At 44.9% G+C, this 23,738-nt stretch overlaps 1 protein-coding gene and 1 pseudogene across 1 annotated transcript in view; one reads left to right on the top strand and one right to left on the bottom strand.

Moving 5' to 3' along the window:
- The window catches only part of CCDC149 (coiled-coil domain containing 149), a 96,413-nt gene that overhangs the window by 54,154 nt on the left and 18,521 nt on the right, over positions 1-23,738 (top strand). Inside the window, 5 exon segments of the mRNA XM_073805124.1 lie at positions 13,178-13,294; positions 14,113-14,285; positions 14,999-15,071; positions 16,479-16,563; positions 18,791-18,935. Coding sequence (XP_073661225.1) covers positions 13,178-13,294; positions 14,113-14,285; positions 14,999-15,071; positions 16,479-16,563; positions 18,791-18,935 — 593 coding nt within the window.
- Positions 1,973-2,143, bottom strand: LOC117312483 (U2 spliceosomal RNA; annotated as a pseudogene).

Genomic DNA, 23,738 nt, shown 5'->3' with positions numbered 1-23,738 from the left:
GAAAGAGCTAGCTCCAGCCTCCCACTGCCAAGTGGTATAATCTAGAATAGTCCAAGAGGTCCATCTTTAGAAACTGCTAGACCCAGGTTTATATTCTAACTCTGCCAGTTATTATCCGTGTGGCCTTGAGCAAGTCAGTTGTCTCTCTAGACCCCAGTTTCCTCATCTGTAGAATGGAAGTAATGATACCTTACATAGAATTGCTGTCAGGTTTCATCATTATTCATCAATACATAATTGGGGACTCACTGTGTGCTGATTAATGTTCAAGGAGCTGTGACTACGTCAGGAATAAGAAAGACAAGGTGCCTGTTCTCACAGAGCTTACAGTCTAGTTGGGGAGACAGAGAATAAGAAAATCAAATACTTAGGTAAGATCATCAGACAGTGGTTAGTGCTGGGAAGAAAAGAAAGCAGGAGATTTAATGGTTGGGAGTGTGTGTGTGCATGCAATATTATGTTTATAAAGGGCGTAGCATAGTAAGCATCCAGTAAGCACCCGTAAAGGGTAAACATTGCTGGTATCTTTAGCACAACCTGGGCCCAGATTGGCCTAGTGTCCTCTTGTATCAGAGTTCCACCAGGAATCTCAAGGTCTTCCTTTCTGTTGATCAACTGTTTCCAGTGAACCCCGGGGGTATGTGCCTCCCAACAGAGACAGAGATTGGGGGTAAGAAGCCTGGCATCTGGCATCTGGATCCCCAAAACTCAGCCCTCCTTATCACCACCCGACTTTATTATTTATCACCACCCCAAACGTCATTGCTTTGGTGTCACGCTCCCAGAAGCTTCCTTGCATTTTGTGTACCCTTGTGGAATAAGCACCTAATAGAACAGGCTGGGAGCAGCATCTCATGTTCCTGCTGGGTTTCCTTGTCTGCTTGCTTTTATCTTTCCTTCATTTTACAGACTATGGCACTTTAAGTGCAGAAGAACAATAATGCAATGCGAAGTACTCAAAAGCAAGGAACTTCAGGTGGACAGTGTCAGGCAGTCACATTTCCTGGGCCCCTGCTGGCCAATTTAAATGTAACTGTTTGCAGTGGCGCATAAACACGGGGTTTTGCCCTTAATAATGAGCTTTATGTTACACCAGCTGAAGGTCTTTAAGTACCTCTGTTTTATCTGGTGTTGCCCCATAAAATGATAGACCCCTTCCGTGAACGTACCTCTATTGATGTGGGACTTCTGGAAGGATTCAGCAAGCAAACCAGTTAAGTCAAAGCCACCAGCTAATTCAGGCAGACCAATGAGCATGCAGGTGACTAACTGAAGTATACTCTCTTAAAAAAAAAAGTGTTCAGCTTGGATGTTTGTAACAGTCCAGGATGAGGGATCAGAGAGCTCTTTGTAAACATTTCCTCTTTATGCTTCAGAGGAGCACGGAGGTGCCCTAGCTTGTGGGAAACCCACATGAAGAGGGCACTCTAATGAAAAGCTCTCTCCTTGGGGCATTATAAAAATTAATTACAAAGAATTAAAGTGAGTGATAAGGGCCCTTTACCTGCTCCAGCCCCATCATATCTTATTCTAACTGGGATCTTGATGGTGAAACACAGGCAATGCTCAGTTCAGCAAGCAGCCAGACTAGTGCACCATTTCCTCATGTTTTATTGTCAGATGAATTAGACAAATGAATTTGGTCTCAGACACCATATTTGAGCTTGTTCTGGCTTATATGAGCACACAGTCCGGGTAGACCAAGCGACCAAAACAGTGTGGTTTTGGACATTCGTCCCCTAGACAATGCACTGTAATTACACTTTGTAGAGAACTGATTCTGAAAGATATCTCTGCCTAAGACTTATTTTATAGTATACCATACCCAAATTACACTAAAATGAAAACAAATTGAAGCACCTTTAAACTGCTTGGTGCGGGCTTCCCTGGTGGCACAGTGGTTGAGAGTCCACCTGCCGTTGCAGGGGACACGGGTTCGTGCCCCAGTCCGGGAAGATCCCCCACGCCGTGGAGTGGCTGGGCCCATGAACCATGGCCGCTAAGCCTGCGCATCCGGAGCCTGTGCTCCGCAATGGGAGAGGCCACAACAGTGAGAGGCCCGCGTACTGCAAAAAAAAAAAAAAAAAAAACTGCTTGGTGCAACTCTCTACACTTGATCTTAGCCAAAAGGCCGAGAAGCGATTGGTGCAACTCTCTAAAGATTGTCGCTCTGGGAGCAATGTGTTCTGAACTATCTGAAGGTAATTCAGGGGCTTCCTAGCTGTGTAACCTTGGGCCAGTTGCTTGACTTCTCTGTGTCTTCAGTTCTCATCTGTACAATGGAGATAACTTGCCTATGGAGGGTAGTTCAGTTCAATTCATTTCAATACATCTTTACTGAAGACTCAACTCTATGGTCTGGGAATAGGGTAGTAAACAAAAACCAATGAGTTCCTGCCTTCATGGAGCTTCTATTCTAGTGGGGACAGATGGGCAGTAAGCAAATAAACAAATTAATATATGACATTGCACAGATTCTGAGAGGCACAGGCTTTCAATTTGAACATCTCTGATGTAGTTATTGGTATCATGTAGTGATGACTGGTATTTTTCAGTCTTTTTGGTCATGCATAGTGGTGGGTCTTAGAGTTGATAGTCTTATATTTGATGAAATACAGTATAATATGTCAGAAGGTGCTAAGTGCTCAACAGGTTACTGCAGGCTAGGGGGCTGTACAGTGCAGCCTGGGCTGCCGGGGATAGGGGAGGGGGGCAACTACTTACACTGGGTGGTCAGGAAGGCATTTCTGTTGACACACCCTTTGCTCAGAGGCCTGAAGGAAGTGAGGTGGGAGGTGGTCAGATAACCGGGGGATGAGGTGCAGAGACCCTGAGTGAGCGAGCTTGGGTGACACAGGCACGACATAGGGGGCCAGCGTGCCTCCTGTGAGGATTAAATACAGGAAGTTATACAGGGCACTTAATGCAGAACACACTCCACAGGGGGGGAGCGCCAGGCAGTGAGTGCTATCGTTGGTGTGGAGAGAGGCCGCAGAGCATGCACTCCAGAGCCCTCGCCTGCCTGGGGTCAGCTCCCGGCCCTGCCATTTCTAAGGTCTGTGACGTGGGCAACTTACTCCAGCTCTCTGTGTCTCTGCTTCTCTTCTGACAACGGGGATTGTAACAGTGCATCACAGAGTGTCTGTTGGACTTACTGGGGCAATGTGCGTAAGCACCTAGGACAGGGCTTGTTGTGTTAAGGGTGAGGGGACACTGCAGCCTCCTGATCTGAGCATGGGCCCCAGGCAAGGAGCCCTGGTTTCAGAGCCCTGCAGCAGCCCCTATGAGCTTCTCCCCTGTGAGGAGGACGGGGCAGTGTCTGCCTCCTGGGGTTGGGAAGCAGCACATGAGAGACTTCCTGTATTTAAGGTGTATCTGAGGACTCCCTGCGGTTAGCCAGACACTGCTATGGGTGCCGGCTATTTCAGCGCGTATGAACAGCCAGGTTCCTGCAGTGGAGCTGACAGGGGGAGGGACAAGCAGATGAACCAGGTGATTTCTAGCAGTATGATGAAGGCAGTGGGGCCCTTGAAGGTGAACGGCTTCAGCGACAGTGTCCAGGGAAGACCTCTCAGAGGAGGTGACATTTGATCTGTGACCTGAAAGAGACAAAAGAAGTGGGTTCTGGATAGACCTGTGGGCAGGCTGCTCAAGGGCAGAGCAAGTGCAAAGGCCCAGAGGCAGGCAGGAGCAGGTTGTGCTTGAGGCACTGAAGGAGAGCCAGTGTGGCCAGCAAACAAGGGAGGTGGTTGGAGGTTGGGTTGGGAGGTGGGCAGGGGCAGCTCATGCATCAGCAGCTCTCATAAGGGCTTTGCAATTTATTCCAAATTTATTCCATTGCAGTGAAAAGCCACTGGAGGTATCGTGTGTAAGGAAAGCATATAGCATATTGTTTGGCCCAAGTTGGGTGCTCGTTAACTGGGAAATATTGACACACGTTAATGAGTGTGTGCATGATAATCTCCAGAGCCTGGGAAGAAGAATATGAAAACTGCTGGGTTTCTTTTTTAAGTGACAAATTCTTTTGTTTAAAGCTAGAACTAGATTTGCCATATAGGTTTAGGAATTTGAACTTTGGTATACACAATAGAGTTGTCTACTTGCAGCCTTTGAAAGCTCTCCCGTCTAATTTTATCAAGGGTATTTCAAAAGGTCAGGGGGCAGTTGGAGAGGATGTGGAAAAAACCAACAGGAAAAGTAAAGAAAAGATAGGCAGGACCTTGTTTATTAAGTCGCCCAGCACAACACTGGCAGATGAATGTTTGATAAATGGCTTTTGGTGTTGACCTCTCCCTAGGCGTGCTATTTGCAGCAGTACACAAGGACCGGGGGTGAGGAAGGGCTAACATCCACTCCTATTAATTCTTGCATCTCATCTTCCCAGTAACTCTGACAGATAGAGAGTCACTGTATAAGAATTATAACCATACCAGCTATAACTGGGGATTGTACTTTTAAAGCTCTTCAGAGAGTGATTATTGCATTGTATCTTCACATTGCAAGGATGGAAACCCCGAGAGCTGGAGTTGTGCAGTGCACAGGCTGGGCAGCCGTACATAGCTGTTCTGTCTACAAGATAGCTTTTATTCTTACTGTAGACTGAATGTGCCCCCACCCCAAATTCGTATGTTGAAACCTGATCCGAAATGTGATGGTATTAGGAGGTGGGGGCTTTGGGAAGTGACTAGGTCATGACAGCAGAGCTCTCATGAATGGGATTAGTGCCCTCATAAAAGAGACCCCAGTAACAATTTTGCCCCCTCTGCCATGTGAGGACACAGTGAGAAGATAGCTGACCATGAACCGGGAAGTGGGCCCTCACTGGACCACGAACCTACCAGTGTCTTGATCTTGGACATCCTAGACTCCAACTGTGAGAAGTAACTGTTTGTTGTTTATAAGCTACTCAGTCTATGGTATTCTGTTATAGCAACCTAAACAGACTAAGACAGGAGTTGGTACTAAGACGTGGGGTGCTGCTATAACAAATACCTAAAATGTGGAAGCAGCTTTGGAACTGGGTAGTGGGTAGTGGCTGGAAGAGTTTTGAGGTTCCTGCTTGAAAAAGCCTGTTGTCCTTCACAGCATTGCTGTGAATGGACCATTAAGGGCAATTCTGGTGAGGACTCAGAAAAAAAAAAAAAAAGAGAGCTGTGGAGAAAGCGTCCACCTTCTTGGAGAATACTTAAGTCATCCTGAACAGAATGTTCGTAGAAATATGGACAGTAAAGGCCATTCTGATGAGGCCTCAGATGGAAATGAGGAACACGTTATTGGATGCTGGGGAAAAGGCCATCCTTGTTATAAAGTGGCAACAATCTGGCTGAACTGTGATCGAGTTCTATTGTTTTATGGAAGGTAGAACTTGTGAGCAATGAAACTGGATATTTAGCTGAGGAAATTTCTAAAAAATGTGTTGAAGGAGCAGGCTGGTTTCTCCTGACTGCTTATAAAATGTGAGACGAGAGAGATGATTTGAAGATGGAATTGTTCAGCAAAAAGGAACCAGAGTTTAAAGATATGGAAAATTCTCAGCCTGTCCATATTGCAAAAAATGAGAACGCAAAGGGTGTTGGCCAAACAGCCATGTGGTAAAGGGATGAGTATGGGTTAGAGGCCGGGCGCTGTTTTTCAGGGCAAGAGAAGAATGACACGGAAGCTAATTTAGAGCCCAGCAAGGCTGCCACTCCCGCTACAGGCCTAGAGTACATGGCTCTGGGGGACAGATTGCCTTCACCTGGGTTAGAATGGAGGGGGCCTCCCGGAGCCCCAGGGCTGAGACCACAGCCCAGTAGAGCTGCATGGCACCAGAGCAGAGCCACTGCAGGGCTGTCCTGCCAAGCCTTGGCGGTGATGTTGCCAGTGGGCCTGGAAGGCAGAGCATCGAGCCAGAGGATTAGTCCTAAGCCTTAACATTTAACGTTGTTTGATCTGTTAGGTTTTGGACTTACTTGAGACCTGTCACCCCTTCCTTCTTTCCTATTTCTGCCTATTTGGAATGGGAATGTCGCTCCTGTGTGTGTCCCACCTTTGTATTTTGGAAGCACATAACTTGCTAGGTTTCACAATTTCACAGGTGGAGAGGAGTTTGCCCCAGGATGCATCTCACCTCGAGTCTCACCCATACCTGAGTTAGATGATATTTAGATGAGGTTTTGGACTTTAGCCTTAAGAGTTGATGCTGGAACCAGTTAATTCTTTGGAGGTTATTGGGGTAGAGTAAATGTATTTCACGTGTAAGAAGAACATGAATTTGGGGGCAATCAAGGGTGGAATGCTATAGACTGTGTCACCTCCCCAAAATTCATATGTTGAAACCTCCTCCCCAGTGTGATGGTATTTGGAGGTGGGAGCCTTTGGGAGGTGATTAGATCATGAAGGTGGAACTCTCATGAATGGGATTAGTGCCCTTATAAAAGGGACCCTAGAGAGCTCTCTCACCCCTTCCTCCATGTGAGGACACAGAAAAAAGACAGCCATCTATGAACTAGGAAGCAGGCTCTCACCAGACACCCAACCTGCTAGCACCTTGATCTTAGACTTCCCAGCGTCTAGAACTATGAGAAATAAATGTTTGTTGTTTATAAGCTATGCAGTCGATGGTAGTCTGTTATAGCAGCCTGAATAGACTAAGGCAATCTCCACTTTCAAAAACACTAAAGTCACTTGGGGCTCAGTGAGGCTAGATGACAGCCAAAGACATGTGACTAGGATCCGCAGATACAGGATCTGAACACAGATTACACCTGGAGAATAATAGCTGCTCCTGCTGCCAGCTGCCTTCCTCCCACTCTCTGTTGGGGAAAATGGATTCAGGCAAATGAAAACAAGAGGAGGGAGAGACTGTTGAGGGCTATGAGGGATGAAGCCCAAGAAGAGATCAAGGAAGAAGCGAGTCATTCCGACTGGGGGGCCTTGGCAGGACCAGAGTTTGAGCAGGGCTTTGGCAGAGGAGTTGGACTCCATCGGCAGGGAGGGGGGAGAGCGCCCAAGAGCCTCTTGTCACATCGTTTTGCAGCCGTGTCCCTCAGCCACATCCCAGCTGCAGCTGCGCCTCATCCATAAGCGGACGATTCACACCCATAATTCATTCATAAATGTTTATTTCCATCTAAATCAGCAAATGGATGCATCTCCTGGTGGCCGTGTGCGCGCCTTCAGGGCACTGATCCACTTCAAGCGTTGGCACAGGGAGGCTAGCCGTGCAGTGTTGATGGCCCCATTGTAGGAAATCAAGCACTCCAAGCAGTTGCTTCATAGAGCTTCCAAGGGGGGAAATCAGCCTCACTGCCTGCAGTCTACAGATAAGGTTGGCTCAGCAGCTCGGCTTCCTCCAGCTTAGAAGAAAGATCGACTTCCCCAGTGGGCATATGTGTGGGGAAACTCACGTGGAGGAGGACACCAATGAGCACAGCAATAATCGTAATAGCAGCTGACATTGATCAAGCACTTTGTATGTTCCAGGGGCTGTGCTAAGTATGGTAGAGAAATCTCATCTTCTCTTACTTGGGACTAGGTTCTAAAGTCAGCGGGTAAGAGGCAAAACCTTGTGTCTAGCAGAAATTCACCTTGACGGTCTCTTAAATTGTCCATGAAGTTCAGGGCAGGTGGCCATGTGTCTCCTGAATAGGAGTCTTATGTATAAATATGAACGGTATGATTTTGTCTAAATGTGTTATCAGTCCCTCCCCCACCTTGCTCTCAGTCTGGGACATTGAAAGCAGGGGTGGGTAGAGCCACCAATTTAAAACATTTTCATTTCTCTCCCATCCCCTCTTCTCCATCTCTCTCTTCCTCCACTTGGTTCTCCCCGTCATCTTTTTGCCAAACACACACATTTGAATTCTCCCAAATTAAATGCTCATTTAATACAACGTCACTCTCTTACTTTGTGTTTAATGTTGGGTAGGGGAAATTGCCCCCTCTACTCCTCTTGATTTCTCTTTTTTTTTTTTTTTTTTGGAGTCCCACACGACATGCAGGATCTTAGTTCCCCAACCAGGGACTGAACCCTGAAGTGGAAGAGCAGAGTCCTAACCACTGGACCAATAGGGAATCCCCCGCTTCTTGATCTCTTGTGGCTGGACATGAGACAGATTAACAGGAGAAAAAGAAACACATTTTAATTCATGCTGGTCCCATAGACATGGGACCTAAGAAGTGCCCAGAGCAGGTAACTTTTATACTTTTTAGACAAAGAAATAATAAATTTGGGAGGAGTTGACAGGACAAAGAAACTTAGGTTCGGGGTGCCCAATTAGTGAAGAATCTAAACCGAGTTTGGGCTTGGGGTAGTAAATTAAAGCAGTAACAGGGTTTGTTTATACTGGTTTCTCACCCAAATCCCCATCTCTGGCGATAAGGGCATCCTTCTATCTCCAGATGCAGGAGGGCACCCTTCACATGAGAGATTTTTTTTTTCCTGCTTTTGGGGTGACAGAAAGGAGGGTCAGAGTGTCCCTCGTGTGTTGGGCATTTCTTAAGTAACTTTAATTCAAAATAATAAATATGCCATTGAGGCACATTTGGGGGCAGCCTACTCTGGGCCCCAACAGTTACAGCAACCTTGGCCAGGAAAAAGCTGTGCTGTTACTGTCGTATTCTTACAGTGAAGGATACTAAGACTCAGAGAAGTTCAGGCATATTCCTGAGATTGCACAGCTCTCGAACTTGGCCCCAGAACACCCCCCCGCCCCCTGGCAGATGGACTCCAGAGCCCATCAGCTGTCAGCTGGGAAGGCAAGAGAACTCTCCCTGGGGCTGCCATCCCTATCGCGATGGCCTCCTTGGGCCTCTTCAGCTGATTGAACTTGAGTGTCAGACCCAACCAGTGATCCAGCTTTTACCAACTTGGGCCTCACTTTTAAAAATAAGTGTTTCATCTAGTCCAGCCCTGAGATTTAATAGCCGATATTGTATGCACATTGAACACCAAATGACTGTTAACATGTTTATTGAAGCTTAACAGGCATCCAGTATATAAAAGATGACTCTCTTATATGGCTGTCAGACCTCAATAAACATGTTTAATAATTAATTGGCATTAAGCAAACATAATTGTGTGATTCTAAATTAAGTGTTCGGCGAAGCGTACTGTGAATGGAAAACCTCAGTGGTGTTTTATTACTTAAAGTTCAGGCTGTCAGTCTGGCTTTTCACATACGAGGAAAAGCGTCCCGCTTTCAAAGCCGTGTTGCAGACCTCCTGTTGCCTCATGCCAAAAGTGGCACAGGCCTTCTTGTTCCTAGACCCTTTCATCTGAGAAATGTTTCTTGCTTGGTTAGCTGTTTGTCTTTCTGTGTACTCACCTGGGGTTCTGAAAGTCCTGAGCCAAGACTGTGATGTGAAAGATGTTTTCACATATCGGCTTTCAGGTAAATTAACCAGTTCTGACATAAACTCCGTTCCTCTCACAGTACAGCCGATTCTTGACATTTGCTATAGTTACCTTCTCTAAAATCACTGCAAACACTGAATTAGGGAATATTGAACCATTGTTCCTAGGGGAAATAGGAGATTAGGTTCCTCTGAGCCTCTGGTCACAATATTTTTGTCACCTGATCAACATAGAACTGTTTTATATGTGTTTCTCTTTAAAGTCACCTTATTTAATTTATATTGTTGTTTCTTTAACATTGAACTCACAGCCAATAGCACCGTAACTCGTGCCTGAAGGAAGCTCATCTAACACACGTATATTCTCTGTAAGGCGCATCATGGCCTCTCGTGCTCAGGAACACGAGACAACACTCCAGCACTGCACAGGAGGGCCATTCTAAATGGCAAAACACCAACAGAAAGCACAAAAATGTGAAAAAAAGTGGCACGAAAGAAACCATGAAAAGGACACTTGTTTACAGTATGAGCTAAAACAAGAAAGCAGAACATTGCCTTGTTCCACTTTAGCTGGGAACGTTCCTGTGGGATGCTTCCCAGTTTTTGCAACTCTGTGTTTATCTGCACATGTCCCCTCATGATGCAAAAGCACCATGAATGCTGATTTCGAGACTACAGATAAATTTGCATTAGGCAAGTATACAAATTCAGAATCCTTGCGCTTTGGAATGGGGATTCCATTAAGCACGGCCATCTGTGTACCTAAGTGCCGTATGTCCCCTGCTAGGCCTTTGTACAAGCTGTTCCACCTGCCTGGAACATTGTGTGCTGATCCTAATGATGCATTTGCTCATAGTAGATGCACAATAAATACACGTCCAGTTCATCTGACTAGTTTTCAAATAAGGACCCCAAATATATGTCATTTGCAGGAATAAAGACACAGACCTACTAGAGAATGGACTTGAGGATATGCGGAGGGGGAAGGGAAAGCTGTGACAAAGCGAGAGAGAGGCATGGACATATATACACTACCAAACGAAAAGGTAGATAGCTAGTGGGAAGCAGCCGCATAGCACAGGGAGATCAGCTCGGTGCTTTGTGACCGCCTGGAGGGGAGGGATAGGGAGGGTGGGAGGGAGGGAGACACAAGAGGGAAGAGACATGGGAACACATGTATATGTATAACTGATTCACTTTGTTATAAAGCAGAAACTAACACACCATTGTAAAGCAATTATACTCCAATAAAGATGTAAAATATATATATGTGTCATTTGAAAATGCTCTTTACTTTTCAGTAGTCATCAGTTCCTGCACAGTTCATTGCTGTTATTTATTATTCCTATATAGTTAATATTCTACCTTGGCTTTTAACTTTCTCACCTGCCCCTAAATCCTCAGGGACTTGAAAAATAAAGCCATTCTCTCTATTGGCAACAAATCCCTTAGGATCCACGCAGGAACGAGGGAGAGCATACCCCAGCAGGTATTCCTGGATGGGTTGGATCTGTGTGGCAGCAAAAAACTGTCCCCAGGATTTCATCCATATATGAAGCCCATCTGCACACACCCTACAGGGAGGTGGAAGAATCAGTCTTGCGACCTCTCTCGAAGAAGCATCAGCAAGCAGTGCTGTAAAGTCAAAAAAGCACTTTTTAATGGCCACCTGCTTGGCACTGAAGGGCATGTAGGGGATGCTCTGGGACCACTGGACCTTCCTGGAGTCTCTAACATAGTTTCCATCATGGCCCTACTGGAAAGTTTGGAGCTGCACATGGAGCTCGGCCCCAGAGACTGGGAAAGCCAAGGGTTCTGCAGGGATGCTTTGGAAAATTACACTTTTAGGACTAGAATTTAGTTCCTAGGGATTTTAAAACATTTAAAAAGTATGTTATGAAAGTCATGTATACTTATTTTAAAAGTTAGAAAACAGAGAACAGATAGCATACACAGTCTTGCATCACCTAAACTTACACACACACATTTAAGGGTTTTAATGTATTTGGTGATTTTTTTCTTTTGTATGTGGGTTCTTAGTATAATTTCAATCATACTGCATATTTTGTTTTCGGCTGTGCCGCACGTCATGTGGGATCTTAGTTCCCCGACCAGTGATCAAACCCGTGCCCCCTGCACCCCCTGTATTGGAAACTCGGAGTCTTAACCACTGGACTGCCAGGAAAGTGCCTTTATTTAAACATTTTTTTAAAATATTTATTTATTTATTTTCTGGTCGCACTGTGTGGCTTGTGGGATCTTAGTTCCCTGACCAGGGGTTGAACCCAGGCCCCCAGCTGTGGAAGCTTGGAGTCTTAACCACTGGACTGGCAGAGAAGTCCCCAAACTGCGTATTCAAGTTAGTTTTCTGCTTTTTTTCCCACTTAGTGTGGCAGCATCCGCATGTCCATGGTACTACATAGTTCATATCAACCTCATTTTAAACAGCTGGAAATTTGCTGTTTGATTGATTGATCAAACAATCAATCAGTTGATTGATTGCATTATCATTTGCTAGCCATTCCACTATTGTTGGACATTGTTTCTATTGTTTTTTTACTCTTTCTATAAATAACAGCACAGTCTACTTTTTTCTTTTTTCCTAAAGCTAGTCCATGTCTGGGATTATTCTTAGCCCAGATTATCAGAAGTAGAGTTACTGGATCATTGGATAGGGACTTTTTTTTTTTTTTTTGCTTTTTAGAACTTTATTTCAACATAACTATGGGTACAGAAATACACTCATATGGGTTAATAGAATGCAATTTAACTTATATTACACAATTTGGACCAAAAACCTGGTACATGGTTTGCTTCAAAAAAAAAAAAATGGGGTTTGCAATCTGGTTTATTTTTCATCTATTACAAATGTATATATATATATAAAAAGATCCTCCATCAAATGCTGCTAAAGCAAACAGCAAGAACCTAGAGAAATTAACCTTTGGTTTGTCTCTGAAAAGTAACAGGTATTGCACTGTAAAACTTTACAAAACTGGAGCAGCAAAACATTGGAATGTTTCAGTGCCAGTTCACAGAGTTCAGTAACTAATGGATGTTGATGAGGGTGAGGAGAGCCTATGTATACATGTGAAAATATAAAAGGTATCCGATCTAGTTAATATTGCATGTAGATCCCGAATCTACTCAAACCAAGATTCAGATAATTTCTTAAATCTGAATTAACACTGTCAGTCCAGTTCATCTGCTGAGGTCAGAAAGGAAACTCTGCACAGTAGCTGTTTTCCTGAGTTGTGCAAAAAAGAAAATTAAGTTTCTTCCCCAGCGTTTTAGTCCAGAACTACAACAAAGTATTTCATCCATTGTCAACATTCATGGGGTGAGAGGCGATGAGGTTACTTAGGCTTAAATCTGAATTAGCACTCAGATGCAAGAGTCGGATAGGGACATCTTTAAGGCTCTTGATAACATAGCCTAATTGTTAAGAATGTGGGAGCATGCCCATCTCAGCAGATACTTCACAACATTGTGTTATCATTTTTTAATCTTTGCTAAGTTTAAAAGAGACACAGAGTTTTTTCCCTCACTATGGCAGGGCTAAACAGGCTATCCCCCTTCAGATGCCCAGGCCTGTGTTCCCGTTAGCCTCATAGGTGTGTGTTTGCACACATGTGTCTGTACATACAATATGGATTAAAAAATTTTTTTTAATTAATGATATTGGCCAGAAATTTCTTTGTCTTGTGCCTTTCTCCAGTATTTCTTGGAAAATCTTAACTTCCAACACTTTCTGCCTGGTATGCTTGGGGTTTCGTTTGGATCTCTTCATTTTAACTCTCTCTCCCTCTCTCTCTTCTTTTTCTACCAATGGAAAATGCAGCTCTTGAGAATGACAATTGCCAAACAGAGGCTGGGAGACGAAGAAATCGGCGTGCGGCACTTTGCAGCCCATGAGCGTGAAGATTTGGTTCAGCAGCTGGAGAGAGCAAGGGAACAGGTTATCGCCAACATCTGTTAGGAGTGGGGGATATGTTTGCACAGCTGAGCGTGACACAGAGAAGAGTAGACTGTGCCCCAGTTTCTCAGAGACTGTGGGGTGCTTGGAACGCGGTTAGAGGAGGAAGGAAGATGCAGTTTGAATGCATTTACTCCCTCTGTTCTCTGCCAAGTTCCCAAGCAGCCTTTTGCATTTCTGTCTTCCAGCAGGTCTGCTCTCTCACTTTGGGTGCCATTGTTCTGAACACAACAAGAAACCTCCCCCATAACCAGGATAGACAGGGAGAGAACAAACATGACAGACTGGCCTTAATTTGCAAGTTTCTGCTGAAATGCTGAGTGGATGCCTTTTAGGCAAAATCTCAACGGGTACCGAGCCCTAGTTAGGGAACAGCTTAGAGAGCCTAGGCTTCGTTTCTCTCCTCTCACTAATTGGTTTTGAAGAGCAGAACATGATTTCTGGGTCTAGAGTGGTTTGAAAAAGTATGTATTTGTAAGACACTGGCTGTTGTTCCCAATATCTGGATTTGCCCTCTCCAAGCCCCTGGCTTTAGGGCAGGCTGCAGTTGGTAAGTGATCAGTTCTGTGTTTCCAAGCTGCTGCAATCCATCTCATCTTGGATATAGTAAGTGTCTGGCCGGAAGTTGTTCCTTGCTTTCAGCTTTTATCATATTCCGATGTGTGGCGCTTACGGTTTTATAGCAGACGCTGGTATTGATAAGCTCTCTAAAAGTCAGTCAGCCAAGTGGAAGGCTCGTCTCTAACCATAAGGCTGATGCCTGCAGAATACCTTGAGTAAGGGCACTTCTCTGGTTTCAGATTGAGTCTCTGGAGCATGACCTGCAGGCCTCTATGGACGAGCTTCAGGATGTTAAAGAAGAGCGGTCTTCCTACCAGGACAAAGTCGAGAGGCTCAACCAGGAGCTAAACCACATCCTGAGCGGCCACGAGAACCGAATCATTGACGTGGATGCCCTGTGTATGGAGAACAGGTAAGTGACCAGTCCCAGGCTCGTACTGGGGTAGGATGCTGGCTCTCCACTTGCCTGCAGGCTGGGAGTTATTTGCAGCCCTGTTTACATTTCAGAAAATAGCCTTACAGTGAAAGGAAAGTCTCAACCCTAAAACAATGATATTAATGTCACACGTTAATTGTAGCAGTAAGAAAAGAAGAACCACATGCTTACATGCCTACATCCATACCCTCTTTCCCCCTGCCCTCCCCGGTTGGGTGAGAAGGGTAGGGAACCAGTGAAAGCTGCTTATTATTGCTATCAAGAAGACAGAAAAGAATAAGAAAATAAATTGAGAAATTCCCTTAGCTGTCTCTTTTCCCAGAGGCAAATTTCAGTGTGTGTATGTGACTAACTTAATGCTGTGTCTGGTATTGCCTCTTGCTGCCTTGCTTCCCAGTGGAATCATCTTAATGAGAATTATGTGAAAACTGTGTTGATATCCCTTAGGGGATCTCTGCAGAGGGCTGTCCTAAAGTGAGGTTTCAGTGATTTGGGCATACTTGACCTTGATCACATCCATTTAAGAAGAGGTCACCAAGGTGCACTTTTTCTGCTTTCGGTGGTGGGAAGGCACTGTAGGTCAAAGGTGGCTCTTTGGGTGTGTGGTTTTCTTTTTATCCTCTCCTACTTGAGTGTATGTTTTTTATTTTGCCTCCAAACTCTTCCTAGTTGTATATATTCTTTTTCAGGTACCTTCAAGAGAGATTAAAGCAACTTCATGAAGAGGTCAACCTCTTGAAATCTAACATTGCCAAATATAAGGTAGAAAATCATGACGGTGACGGTGATGATTCACTATTGTACATCTAAGTGTCATTCTATTTTAATTCCCTTTTATGTGCCAAAGATACTCTAGTGCTTGCCTGCCCTCCCAGATAGTTCAATAAGAGCTTTAACTGAGGAACCAGTAAGAACTAACCCCCAAACGGCAAACACAACAAAAACAGGTTTTGCAAGAGCTGCTTCTGTTATCTGGACAGGGCACACTGAGACCACCAGAATCTGGATGTGACCACTATACAGCCTCGGTCTATATTAAATTAGGTTTCCTATCCAGCTTTTCTATAAAGTGTTCTGTCATCAGATGTTCTTTGTCCCCTAATCATCCATAAGAAAATGATTTCTGAGCAATGAAGAAACAAAGATTGGGAAATCACAATCTAAACGATAATGTTCACGTCACACTAAAAGGACAGAATGTTTAAATTCTCCCCACTGTTATTTAGTCTAATTCCAGTGCCATTCGTTAGATAATATGTTTCTGCAGATGTTAGTTGTAAGTGTTATAATTAGCAAAATCTCCTGGGTTTCTCTGCTTTGAAAATAGATTGATTTCTCTTCCTGAGGGTGAAGTTTTACAGCCGTCTCTATGCTGGGGCAGCCATCTCATATTCCTGGCTTTTGACGTTCACTTTTTTCTCAGAAGTCTCCATGCTGTTCCTCCTTTTCCAATCTGGGGCGGGGGGGCCCCCCTTGAGTTTACACCCATCTATATATACACACACAGCCAAAGAAGAATACAGCTCTTAAAGTTGTATAATTAATACATAATTTAAAAAATGTGTATATGCATTCACTTAACAACATTTATTCAGTTCTTCTATGTGCCAAGCACTGGCTGTGTAGCACATATCAATTTTAATGTAACGGTCTGTTCTAGGAATGACACACATGCACTTCCTTAACCTTGAGTCCATGGCAGATTTCATTAATCAATCATGGCTTTTCTTCCAGTCCAGCCACAGAAACCTTCCAGACACCACTAATGATCTTTTGGCATTGCGCCATGAAAGTAAACCTAGTCTCCATCTCATGTCTGTTTGGAAGGGGTTTCCATAACTAGTGACTTCACACATTAGACTGAGTTCTTGCTTCAGATTTGATTTAATTTAACGAATATGCATTGAGTACCTTCTATATATAGGAGGATATAATTGCTGTAATTCTGCTGGGCACCAACTTAAAAAGAAAAAAACAAAACTCTTTACCAGGTCCATAAAAATCATAACTCTCTGGCAGGGACTCTGAATTTTAAAAGTTGGGCTAGCATTTGGAGTTTGTAAAGAGTTCTCGTGTGCTGGATGGGAGGAGGCATCTACCGGAATTAGGTATTTTTCCATTATTGGCTTTTCTGACAGAGGTTTTTGTTTTCTCCCAATGCTGCTTTAGAATGCTCTTGAGAGACGGAAAAACTCAAAAGGCCAGGGCAAATCCAGCAGCAGTGCTCTGACTGGAGTCCTGTCTGCAAAGCAAGGTAGGGGTCATTTTCTGGGAGGGACCACCTGTGATCACAGAATGCGAGCACTGTGGGTCCACATCTCGTTTTTTGAATTGGGAATGGAAGTGATCCTTAGAGCAGTCACCCCCAAACTTCCACCTGCATCAGGATTGCCTGGAGGGCTTATTAACACACAGATTACTGGGTCCCACCTCAAGAGTTTCTGATTTACTAGGTCTAGGGTGAGTCTGGAGAATAAGCGTTTCTAGAAAGTTCCCAGGTGATGCTGATGCTGGTTCGGGGACCCTGCTTTGAGAGCCGCTGCCTTAGAGGTCTCTCTAATGACTGGACCCCATTTGCATCTATTCCCCTAACTATGCTCCTCTTTCCAGAATGTTTTCCCTTCTGTAATCACCAGGTTAGCATCTCCAAGTGTCCGTTCCATCCTCATTGAGTTTCTCCTTTTCCTGGCCTCTATGATCAGACTAGAAAAGTCTCACAGCTGCTGAAGTCATTTTACCATGGCACATGTGCCTTTTTCAAAGAAGCTTTTATTTTTTTTTATTTTTTATTTTTTTTGCGGTACGCAGGCCTCTCACTGCTGTGGCCTCTCCCGTCGCGGAGCACAGGCTCCGGACGCGCAGGCTCAGCGGCCATGGCTCACGGGCCCAGCCGCTCCGTGGCATGTGGGATCCTCCCGGACCGGGGCACGAACCCGTGTCCCCTGCATCGGCAGGCGGACTCCCAACCACTGCGCCACCAGGGAAGCCCTAAAGAAGCTTTTATTGATTGCAATTTTGTTCCTCCTTCTTGTCGAGTCCAATGAAAAATAATGATCTTCCAGGAACAGTCAGGGGAAATAAATAGCAGAGAGCTTGCTTCTGACACTTAGTATTTGGGAATTCAGTTCTAAACATGATCCTCAAGTGGACCATGCTGGACTGGCCTGTTTGGGGCTTGTTGGCAGTGCAGACCAACAAGGATCATGTGGCAGTCCTCATCAGAGCTACGGGGGATTAAAAAATAATGGTGAATCTCCAGACTACCTAATAATCAAGGCACTTTTCCAAGCAACTTCTTTTTTTTTTTTCACTCAACTAGAAAAGAACACCCTCTATACAAACGTGAAGTAGCCCATCCAAGTATAGCTCTGGATATCCTTGATAGCCTTTGAATGTTGGATGTTTGAATGTTGAGACCCAGTCCTGTCACCGACCTGGGGAATGCTAGCCACACTCAAACACGCTGGCAGGGCCGTCAACCAGGCACAACCTTTCTAGAGAACCATTTGGTTCTGTTATAAAAAGCCTTAAACTGATCCCCTCTGAGCCAACAAGAAATGATTACAGACATGTGCAAGCATTTTGCTTCAAGAAAGTTCTTCCTACGTTAGTTATAATAAAAAACATTGGAAACAACATAATTGTCCAGGAGTAATTAAATAAATTACTGTAGATCTATGCATGGACTACTAAGCAGCCGTTACATTTTATATTTTAGTAGATATTCATGATGAGACATAAGGTTAAGTGAAAAAAGCAGAGCTTTTTCCCATTTTTGGAGAGAAATGTGTGAATTTGTGTGTCTACATATAGGCATATAGGAAATGGTGTTCAAAGATATATAATGAGAGATTTATATTATTTCTTCTTTTTTCTGTCTCATAGGAATACAAGTGGTTGTGGTCTTTTGGGGTTATCTCTTAGTTTCTAAAAACATGCATATACAAAATATACTTTGTGTTCTAAATAATCTCCTACATTATCTTACCACCCACCAAGGGTACTGTGGGAAGCTGTGATATAAAGCCAGGAGCTCAGGACTAGAGCCATTTGCATTTGCATTGCTGTGTGACCTTCAGCTAATGTTTTTAATCCATCAGCACCTTGCTTTTCTGTCCATGAAACGGGAATAAATAACATTTTCCACGTTCTTTTTAAAATTTGAAGCCTCAAATGAGTTAGTCAGCATGAGTGTTTCAAAAGCATAAAATACTGGACAAATGCAAAAAATTATTATCCTTTAAATAAAAGATGTTGCTAAAAGTCCATGAGTACTTCCTCCTTTCTGTTTAACCCTCACACTAGATTTTATTTTTTTTTCACTTTTGACACTTGAAGTGGACCCTTCAGTTACAACACAGTAGCGTGTGGAAGCCGGGAACTGATCCCAGCTTCATTATCCAGGAAGAACTGACATTGGTTTGCATTCCAACGTTCCAGAAGGATTTAAGACTGAGTTGTAAATTTTATATCCCACCCAGTTCAGGATCTGTTATCTGAGGATCACGGGTGCAGCCTCCCAGCCACTCCACAGTCCATTTCTGATCTGAAATCTCTGGCAACAGCCCTGTTGGAGACAATCCATGAGAAAAACATGGTGATCCAGCACCAGAGGCAGACCAACAAGTAGGTGGCTGGACCCTGGGGTGCAGGGCGGGCGGGAGATATGTGAGACAATGACGCTCAGCAGTGGGTGGCAACCAGGTGGTGGGCCTGCCGGCCTTAGGGGAAGAAGAGCCCTTAAATCTGGAGGGAAACTTATTGAGCTAGAACTGTGCTTCTGCATTATGACAGCATCTTGGCTCTCAGCTGGAACCAACATGGAAATAATACTGGTTCTTGCTTATTGAATGCTTCCTCTGAGCCACTCACAGAGTAATGCATATTACCTGGCTGATTTTGATGGTATGCTTGCCCGGGGGATCTTAATCTACTCTCCTCCACATCTTCTCTAGGGGAGGCACCTCCTCGTGCCATTCTAACCTCACAGCACAGCTTTCTTGGGCTCTGAATAGCAGGAACACCCAAGCATCAGCTTTCAGGCAGCTGGGCCTAGAATGGAGTCTCGTGCCACTTTTCCAGATCAGCAAAAAACAATAATTAAAACAGAATGTCTTATTTGGTTACTATAAATATGTTGACTATGTTGGGCAAAATCAAGCAAGTTAAAGTAGCAGGTCAGGACAACAGAAGCAAAATTGGAAGAGTTCAGAGAACGGTGAATAAACAATAAATTAAAGCAAAACACATTGCAAACAGGGCGAGCTTTGAGGACCAGAGACTCATGCAGTCACACATGGCCCAGTGCCCAGAAGGTCCCTGCACTTGGTCTAATCAATGCTTTGCGTCACCATCTCGAAAATCTTAATCTTTTTTGAATAAGGGGGCCCTGAGTTTTCATTTTGCGCTGAGCTCTGCCAATTACGTAGCTGGTCCTGCTTATAAGACCTACATGTGGAAGGAAAATGTAAGCGTGGAATACAGGAGCAAGTGCCCAAGGCTGGGCTTCCAGCACGAACAGGGAGGGGTCAGGGAATCGGGGGCCCGGCGAGGCGGGGTGCAAGGAGAGACGCAACTGGAAAATGATGGAGAGTATTGTAAAAACAAAATAACAAAAAGAGAGGCCGGGAGTAAAGGGAAGATTGAGCAGGAGATTAAGATATATATAAAAGAAGGCAGAGAGCAGTGGAGGGAGTCTGGGCAATCTCAAAGGGATGACAGGGGTAATTTATTGACAGAAGAAGTTCTAAAAATTCCTTTGAAAGAAATCTTAATCAAGGACTGAAACAGCCAGATGCCAAAATGGAGATATGCCTCTGGGGGAGGACGAAGAAACGGGAGTCTCCCCAGAATAGGTACCAGGTCTGTTTTATTCAGGTAGAATCCCCTGCCCCCGGCAGTGTCCCCAGGAGCCTTCTCTGTCCTCACCAGCTCCCTATGAGGCACCCACTGGGGCTCTTTCAAACCTCCTCAGGTCTTCTAAACCCTAGTCTGTTCCCAGCAGGTGACTTCAGCTCCTCTTTTACTGAGAAAACCAAGCCTGCCTGTCCTGAGCCACAAGGCTTACTGCTCCCGCCAAAGCAATGTCTTCCATCCTATCCCTCCAGTCTCCGGGGAGCACACCAACACACTGTCCTGTGGGTCCACACCGTCCTCCCTCCTTTGGGGCCCAGCTCTCCTGTGACCTCCTCTTTCAACCTCTTCAACTTCTGCCCCTCATCCTGCTTCTGCATCTTCACCCAGAAGCCTCCCAGGTCTTCCTGAACCCCCCAAAGTGTTCCCGTGAGCTCCACTCACCTCCAATCTTTGTGAACAAGAGGCCACCTCTACTTCTTCAATAGCCACCCCCTCAAAGTGTGTTCTGGGGGGCACCTGTGTTAGAATTACCTGGAGGGGGTGCTTGTTTAGAAATGCAGATTTAGGGGGGTTTCTGGAGGGAATATCAGGATTCTGGATTTTAGCAAGCCCCCAGTGATGCCACTGGGCAGGAACAAAAGATCACCTCGCTTCAGCACCTCCCAAGCCCTCTTGTGAATTTTCCATAGCAGTCTTCCTTTGGAGGTCACCAGTGCCCCCAAACCCCACTTTCTCACCCTCATTGACTCACTCACATTCAATGAGTCTGAAGTCTGGAGTATCCATCCCTTAGTACATTTTAAATACTTTGAAATGCTTGTGCCCTTTGACCCAGAGGGTCCGCTTCTAGGAATTTATCCTAAAGAAAAGAATCAGAATGATGGCCTAGATTTATACATAAGGTGGTTCACTGTGGATTCATTTATAAGGGTGAAAAAAACGGAAACAACCCAAGTATTTTTAAATTGGAGAATGGTTAAGATTACCGTAAATCCGTAAGGCACAGTACCATGCAGCCATTTAAAGCGTGATTTGAAGAATATTTAATGTGCTCTGCTCACCATCCTAATACCTAGGTTTGACCAACTTCCGCTTCACTCAGGTTGAAGCTGTCCCAGGGCCAGTATGTTTGTCCACTTTGGTCACTGTTCTCTCCCAGTATGTCGGATAGTGCTGGGCCCACAGTGGGTGCTCGTGATTACTTGATGAAGGGATGATTGAATGTCCTCTAACCCTTTGTTCCTGTTCCCTTAATACTCACATGCAAAGAGGCATTAAGTTTTATGGTTTTCATGCATTCATTCACTTATTCAGTATATATTTCCTGAGTGCTTGCCAAGGTCCTTCAGTGTACATCTCCTACCTGCCCCTTCTTCTTCCTTCCCACCAGACCATTACCTTGTCCTTGGGAAGATCCTCCCATCAACCCTCCATCCTCAGACCCCAGCTCACCTCCTCCACTGCTTGCCCGGCCACACTCAGACCCACCTGCCGGCTACAGTGCCGATCACGACACAAGCCTCCACCGAAAAGCCCAGCTGGGTCCCACCGCCTGCCAAACTCAGTATCCCCAAGCTGCTGGCCTGACACTGCCGCCTCTTGTGACAGATTGATTTCCTTATACGTTCCTCCCATACTCCACTGCAACCACACACATCCCCAGGTGCCCTGGGCTCTCGCCCTCTGTTGAGAGAGACAGACATTTTCATTTTGCTGGCTTTATTTTTTTTAATGTACCTTTCCATTTTTAACTACTATTTAATAATTTTGAACCATCTGTTGATTTACGTTTTAAAAGGTTGAGCAACAATATATCTCCAAACTACTTTTATCTCTCAGCCACCCGATGCCCCTGCCTGGAAGAAACCACCATTCCTCCTTTTTCATGTATCCTCTCCAAGGATGCATATATAAGCAAACGCATAGTACATTTATATAGACACACGTAAATGCTCATATATATTTATATAGACATAGATTTTTTTTTTTAGTTTTTTTTTTTTTTTACAAATGGCATCTAGTATTCATCAAAAAAGTTTTTTTCACTGTCTTCCACCTTGCTTTCTTCTCTCATAACAATAGATCTTGAAGATTGCCTCATGTCAGTACATAAAGTACCTAATGTGCCATTCTTAATCCTTGGAGGGTCTTAAGTTTCACACTTTCAATAAATGTTTTATTTGGGGGCATGGAAAGAAACGGATTATGCAACAGATGGAGTGAGGGCTGAGAATAAAATGTGCATTTGGTCTGCTTGCTGTTGTCCCCCATGATTTAGCCTTTTGTACCTAAGATTTAAAAATAGCTTTGTTTGTCTGGAGCATTAGAAGTAGGGATACAGGTGCTCTGTTCTGTAAGAGTGTGCTCCCCCTACTGCTTCTTCACTGCCTGGCCCAGCCCCCCTCTACCCCCCCCCACCCCCCGACGCTGAGAAGGCCCAGTGGGAGCCATCTTGGAGAACTGATGAATAAACCTAGGACTTTATATTTTGAGAGGAAGTTCAATTAATAAGCATTTTGCTTGAGGGACTTCTTGTGAGTTTGCAGTTGTCTAGCTACGGTTAAAGAAGGGGCGGGGTTCACGTGTCTTAGAAACAGGTGGCAAAGCATTAATGAAGAGACAGACGTTAAAGAGTTATGTCTCACAGCACACCACCTTTGGTCCTCCAGCCCTTCCCAGCAAGCCATCACTCTGCCAGTGCTGGGGTGATAGCCGTGGTGGTTAGTACGTGAGGATACGCTGGCCTTTCGCTACCGTCTGTGCTTTGCCTAAAACTCTTCACTGCTCTCCCCACTCCCTGGCCAGTGGTAGTTCAAGGTAGTGGTAGTGGTGGCCAGTGGTAGTTCAAGACCTTGGAAGTTCAAGGTCTTGGAAGCAGCGGGAGCTGTCGGGGATCAGAGCAGAGATTCAAAAGAAGGTCCCGTGGGATGGAGGTAGGGGGGCACGGCTCTCTCCAGTCTGCGGGGGGCCACGGCCACCTCTTCCTCTTTGGGATCGGGCTCCCCCCAGGGCCCTCACTCAGAGATTCTTGCTTGCTGTGTTGTCCAGAGAGCAAGCACAGCGGCACAGTGGTGGCCGGCTCCTGGGTTCGTTCTGTCTTTGCAGATTTCCTGTGATGTTGCTATCATCAGAAACTACTACTGAAAATCTCTCTAGAAGCCTGGCATCTGGAGGATTTTTCTAGACTACTGGGTAGACATATGCTGAAATCTCCCCTATCCTAAAACAAGCCACCGCTAAATAAAAACTTTATTTTAAAATCTCTCCCGTCGTACAAAAAAAAAAAAAAAAAAAAAACTCTCTCAAGCCTGTTTATGCCTCAGGCTACTGCCCTGGCTGTCTCCTTGGATTCCCTGCTAAACTACTTGAAGAGTCATCTATATTCACTGCTTCAACCTTCTCGTAGGCAGCTTTTCCCACCCTGTCACTTGGATTCTGGATTTCACCCCTTCCTCTGTCTTGTAACAGCTCTCTCAAGGGTGGGGCATGTCTTCTTAGTGGCCTTTTTCATCCTGTGTGACCACCTTCTAGAATAAGACGATACTGACCATGCTGCCCCACCGGGAACCTTCT

The sequence above is a fragment of the Tursiops truncatus genome, chromosome 5, assembly GCF_011762595.2.
Source record: "Tursiops truncatus isolate mTurTru1 chromosome 5, mTurTru1.mat.Y, whole genome shotgun sequence".
Taxonomy (NCBI): Eukaryota; Metazoa; Chordata; class Mammalia; order Artiodactyla; family Delphinidae; genus Tursiops; species Tursiops truncatus.
This window is presented reverse-complemented; position numbering and strand designations above follow the sequence as displayed.